General features: G+C 35.5%; 1 protein-coding gene across 1 annotated transcript in view; it reads left to right on the plus strand.

The window, feature by feature from the left end:
• The window catches only part of Iqcm (IQ motif containing M), a 352,279-nt gene that overhangs the window by 267,262 nt on the left and 78,328 nt on the right, over positions 1 to 6,689 (plus strand). Inside the window, exon 11 of the mRNA XM_021220812.1 lies at positions 694 to 855. Within this exon, the coding sequence (XP_021076471.1) occupies positions 694 to 855 (162 nt within the window). The remainder of the gene's footprint in view (positions 1 to 693; positions 856 to 6,689) is intronic.

Here is a 6,689-nt window from a genome sequence, read left to right on the forward strand (position 1 = left end):
GGGATATAGGGAACTTTCGGGATAGCATTTGAAATGTAAATAAAGAAAATAATAATAAATTAATTAATAAGAAAACTTATGTGATACTACCTTAAAGACCTTTGAGACAATTCTTTGTCTACTTCAAGTGTTTGAAGGAAAAGAATCTTGGTATATAATCTTGGTATATAATCTTGGTATATAATCTGTTTTTTGTTTTTCTGTATTTTTTCTGTTAAAGGTTAGGCTAGGGATGCTAATTCTTTCTTTATTACCAGTTTTTAAAACTTTATATTGATTCGACATTTTGCCAGAATAATCTAGTTTTACTGCATAATGGCAATTAAAATCTTCTTTTATGTTATAGAATTTATAGTGTAATGCTGTATATTGTGTATTTTAATTTTTGTGTAACTTTGGCAATCAATGCTCTAATATGATGGGATCTGAGCACAATATTGCCAAATCTCTATAAATTTTTATCAGGACTATATGAATAATATGATTTTTGTTAAAGTAATTCAGATTCAGGTCAATCCATGTTTTGATTATAATGCTCAACACTAAAAATTTTAAGTAGTTTTTAGTTTCTATCTTTCACAATAAATATGTAAGACATATGAAATGTGTAAAAAATTAAAAAATCTCTCTCTCTCTCTCTCTCTCTCTCTCTCTCTCTCTCTCTCTCTCTCTCTCTCCTTCTTTCTCTTACAGATGGTCGAGGAAAATATTCTGAAGTAATCAAAAAGTCCAATGCTATTGAACTTTTATTTACACTCTATCCTCCTCAAGGTGCCAGAGTGAACGTTAGCACAAGACTACGGTCTACGTGGCTGAGACCCTTGGTTGATGGGGAAGAAGGCTATAAGTACATAGGTAAGATACGTGCTTTATTTCTGATGAAAAGGAAGAAATGCTATCTCCTTCTTTATCACTCTCACCACCACCTAGATGATGGAGGGTTACACATGCACACTGTGCCACATCCTCTTTAGTTCCTAGGCTTTGTGTCTATACAGTGTTATTTTGTGCTTTTGCGCCTTCACAAATGTCGTAGAATCCCACTGTGCTAAACTGTCTCTGGATGGTGGACATTTTGGCTGTTTTGACTTTGGATGAATCATGTAAATCCTCTGTATACTTCCACATGCAGCACTATGCACAAAGACATATGTTTCTCTTGGTCATAGAGTTCCAGTGAGGCTCATGCCACTGCATGCATCCTACCAGATGATGTAGAGATTAGAATTACTGTTTTCCATGGCTATTTTTTGTTTCTGTTTAGCAAGTCCAACAAACAGTTCTTTACTAGTTCCCTATACTTCTACGTCACATTTTCAAAGTAACTCGTCATGTTTGGAGTCTTTTTCATTTACAATTTTAATTTTTCTGTGGTGATGTTGGTTCCAGTATCCTGCCCATTTTTGCATTGTTTGGAATATTGTCAAGCTGTAAACTCTGTAGATATTTTTGGACAAAAGCCTGCATTGCATACATGTTTAAATTCATATATCATCTCTTAAATAGCATCTTTAAAAATATTTTATTTGGTGAGGTCCAATGACTTACGCTTTTTCTGTCATTTTTAGGAAATACTGTCTGGACTTACGGTTATAAAGGTGTTCTTTATAAAAATTTCAGCTTAAGGGTTTATATATTAGTATATATTAGTTTTGAGTAAATTTTTGCATGTAGCTCAAACTGTAAATTAAAGTTTTAAATTGCATTTTATCTCTAAATTTTCCAACAATATTTACTGAAAAAAATGTTTTATGAATTAACTTTACATTTTGGTCCAAGACAAATAAAAAAGTGTGTATCTGGCAAACATGAATGAAATATATTTGGTACCACTAGTTACAAAGGTTTCAACATTAGAACTGTAGTGAACAAATACTACTTATCTATTGAGAAGGATAAAAAACCTTTGATATTAAACCTACCGGAGTGGTGTGTGGCAAAGGTATGGAATATACACTGTTGGTGAAAATTCAAGAGTGTTTAATTACCTTGGAAATATTTTTAAACTTTACTATAATGTTATTAACTATGTTTAGCCACTAAATTCAGATAACTTCTCTCGGTGATTGCTGAAGATAAAGGAAATAAATTTTTACATGTACCTTAAAAATAAAGTGAAATTAAGCAGTAGTTTCTCTGTGTTTAGATATTATAATTACTTCATTTACCTTCCTTTTCCTTTCTCCAAACCCTCCCCTGTAGTCCCCTTGATCTTTTTCAAATTAATGCTTTTTTTCTTTAATTGTTTTTATATAGATATGTGAAATAAGTTTATATAAAACCTATGTATAAATGTATATGCCAGCATCATTCATAATTTGTAAAATCTGGAAACAACATAAATGGACTTTATTTGGTGAATGGGCAAATAGCATTTCATGTGGTATATAACGATACTCAGAAATAATTAGGAATAAACTGTCGCTAAGTGGAATGATGTGGAGGAATCTCCAATACATCCTGGAAGGAAGCCAGATACAGGGGCAAGGAGTTGTATGGTGCCATTGAAGTGACAGTTTGGAAAAGGAGAAACAATGCAACAAAAAGCAGGTCTGTGACTTGTGGAGCTGAATATTTGTGACTGAGTTCAAGGGAGAAGAAGCTGCACAAGGGGCTTCTCAGAGTCATGGGCCAGTTCTGCATTTTGATCAGAGTATTTGTTAAACATGTGTACGGGAGTCATACAACTACAAATGAGTCAAGTTCCAAAAAATTACACACTAAACCTAGAAATTTGTGCTATAGACACATGAAAATAATAGAGTCTATAGAGAGGTTTTTGAATATCCCACAGTTCTGTTAAAGACATACTTCAGTTCTTGGCCATTAGGGACTTTTACAGCAGTCTGAAATGGGGAATTAATGCCCAGTCCTAAATTGCTAATATTAGAAGTCAGAATCCCAAGTGTGAGCAGGGATTGCAATCACTTGAAATCCAGCATTCTCCTCATGCAGAATTGAATTACCAAACAGACTTCACAAAAAACTTGCCATGCTCTAAAAATGTTAACCCCACACTGCCCTCTTCAGCACAAACGGACACTGCTATTTACCTAACAGGAGAGACTCAAATGACCAACTACAGGTGGATAGAAGAAATATGTTGTGATATATAGATATAGTATATTTAAAAATATTAAAGAAAACAAAACCCTTTACTCTAGTGTGATACATGACAATATAGATAAATGACATAATTCTGCTGAGTGAAAAAGCCAGATAAAGGGGACTAGATATTGCATCAGTCTGGTGGTACTCAATTAATTAGGGGCTGAAGGAGACTTAGACTTATTTTTCGTTTTAATTGGATATTTTCTTTATTACATTTCAAATGTTTTCCCCTTTCCATGGAGTCTCCCCTTCAGAAACCCCCTATCCCATCTCCCCTCCTTCTGACTCTATGGGGGCACTCTCCCACTAACCCACCCACTCTATCCTTCCCTTCCTGGCATTCCCCTACACTGGGGCCATCACAGGACCAAGGGCCTCTCCTCCCATTGATGTCCGACAAGACCATACTCTGTTACATATGTGTCTGGAGCCATGGGTCCCTCCAAGTGCACTCTTTGGTTGGTGGTTTGGTCCCTGGGAGCTCTTGGGGGGGGGGGAGTACCGGTTGGTTCATATTGCTGTTCCTCCTATGGGGCTGCAAACCCCTCAGCTCCTTCAGTCCCTTCTGCAACTCCTCCATCGAGAGCCCCCACACCCAGTGGTTAGCTGTGAGCATCCAACTCTATTTGTCAGGCTCTGGCAGAGCCTCTAAGAGACAGCCATATCAGGTTTCTGTCAGCAAGTACTTCCCTGCATCCACACTAGCATCAGGGTTCAGTGGCTCTATATGGAATGGATCTCCAAGTAGGGCAGTCTCTGGAGACTTCTTAGGAGAGCAGGTTAGCAGTGGGAGCTAAAGATAGTGGATGAATCAGGCAAGGGTGGTGGGAGTGCATAGGATTTTGATTGTGTAATTTTTTCACAGGTAAACTGTCAAAAATCCATCACATTGAACACTCTAAATACATGCAATTATTGGTTAATGTCTATACCTCAGTAAAATTATAAAAGAAAATATGAAGATATATTTAAAGAATGAAAATATTAATCTTTTATTTTGGAAATATATTTAAGAGATGTCTATCTTTGCAAGTGTTAAAGCTTGCATATTAAACGTTGTATACTAAGTTAAGTGTGGGTCTGGCGGTTGTGGCTCAGTAGCAGAGCTCTCTGTGTGAGAGCCATAATCTCAGACTGCTATCTAGGAACACATATTAACGTGCTCAGTTCAGTGATATTCTAGAGGAAAAGGGGCAAGAAATGGTTTTACAAGGATGAGAAGCATTTAGTTTGAAGAAATACAGTTCTGCAAATTAATCAATACTATGGTTCCTATTTATTTTGTCTTTGTAATCTTCCATCTACTATCAGTAGAACTTGATCTGTTTTAGACTAAACATTTGATTTTACTGTGTAGAGCCAGCTTATATTTTGTCACAGTAAACAAACAGGAAATATGACAGCGGCTTATGCCCTATGTTGAAGACGCTTTCATTAAGTTTCTAGGCTGATTTTCCCCTCCACCATTTTGGGAAAATGAGCAGAGCCTTGCATCGTTTTGAATTATAGTTGTTATTAAATTGACCAACAAGAGAATTGAAGCATTTCCCTTAAAAGAGATCAGTTTATTTCAGAAATTCTTCCTGAATCTGAGTAGCTCCTTAACTAGAAATACTTGAGCAGAGATAGAATTGGGAATTTATGTTGTGCTCCTATATTAATGCTCTACACTGTGAGCTCTCGTGTTTATTGATTTCACTCTGTAGGTTCACTGACGTGCCATTACCAGGACCGAGGAACAGTTAACATAGGTCTGAGAGCTGTCTAAAAGCCATGGGTCACTATCAGATTAGTTAGGCCTATTCCTTCCCTGAAAAGTTCCCTTTCCACCTGTATTTTTAACACCATATTTCATAACTTAAAAGTGGGTAAATACAATGACAGCTGAATATATTTGTCATAATTATAATTTGCTTAATTTTTACAAATAATTTCTTCTAATGGTAATTTTATAATCTTAGACTATGTAGAAAAGAGTCTTATATATCTTACTAAACAAATTTCTAAGCACTCTTTGGGGAGGCTAGTTTCTTAAATATCATCTGGTTATTTTTCCTTATAAGCCATCTCTTCTTTAGCTACCTGACCCTCTGGCTAAGCTCACACTCACATTTGCTCTAGCTCCTGCTCTCTCACACACACCCACACAGGCAGGCAAAACTTCTTGTCCTAAATTATGTTTGTTGTATATGTCTTTGGTTAGCTTTTATATGGAAGGTATAGATTATATTAAAGAACACCTTAGTCCTATAATTCATAAAGTTTTAATGGAAGTTCCCTTAAAGTGTCTCAAAGCAATGATCATTAAAATGAAATCACATTACTGTATGATTATAAAGTTTCTTTCTAATTGGTTCAGACCATAGAAAATGAACATAAATCTTAAGGACTACTTCTTGAAAATATGTCATTTACAATATTTCACATAATAAATTCTATGTAACGTTATACCATACAGGCTATTTAAATTATATGATCAGCAACAAAATCTTATTTCTTGACCTAATCACTCTTTTGTGACCCATTTTAAAAGTATGTATTATGGAAAAGTGAGGAGTAGGAAAGGGAAATGGACTATGGATATGGCTCAAAATGCATTGCATACATGTACAAAGTTCTCTAAGAAATAACAAAATAGTACCTTAAACAAAATTTACGAAGTATCTTTGTATAGTAATCTCCTTGTTTCAGTGTACTTAGATAAATTTTGATATTTATTAAACAGACAGGAGTTTATTCCATTTTTAAGGATAGTCATCCCTTGACAGTCAAGTTTTTGGTGATCTTTTCTCAGAGCTCTCATTTAACTCCAAAAGTACCCAAGTTTTCTTTTTCTTATATTCTCTATTGAAGTCATGACGTTTTAAGTATCCATAAAGTAGAGCTTTGCATAGGCTATTAGGACTCTTGTAAATATGTCATTTCAAATAACCTCAGAAACCCCACTCCCAGTCCTCAATGTGTTTTTGGTTTTCTCTCAAATGCTTTTCATATTTTCTCATCTTTACATGTGATTGAGTTTAGAATAAGATGTGATTATTAATGGAGTTCTGATTTATTTTAAAGTAATATTAGTTTCTACTAGTTTCCTTTATAATTTTGGACCATGCAGATGATTCTAATGCACATTTCAACACTTAACTTAGATTTCTATTCTTGGTTTTATAATTTTGTAAAATTTCTATGTGACAATATAATTTATATGCATTTTATTACATCTTTTAATTGTGATATCCTGACTTGTCCTGGTTTTAGATGGTCTCTCAAAATATATACATGTATTACACTTGTTAAAACTAAGATGAGATCTGGCACCTTTCTTGCCCAAGGAGGGGTGTCTCAAGACCTGAGCTGGCAGGAGAGCCATCTTTGCTCAGGTTCGCTTAGGCTCTAGTCTGCACTGGCGAGAGTATGGACCGCAGAAGCTACACAGCTTTGGGACAGACAGAAGCAACCTTACTTCTGGGATAGACCCTGTTTGGGGCTCCAGAAATTTGGGTACCTTCCTCCCAGAAGAAAGGAAAGGTGGCCACCTGTGAGGGCTCTGTCTGCCAGAGCAGGTGAGAGAGTCATATTGT

The sequence above is a fragment of the Mus pahari genome, chromosome 20 (assembly GCF_900095145.1).
Source record: "Mus pahari chromosome 20, PAHARI_EIJ_v1.1, whole genome shotgun sequence".
Classification (NCBI taxonomy): Eukaryota; Metazoa; Chordata; class Mammalia; order Rodentia; family Muridae; genus Mus; species Mus pahari.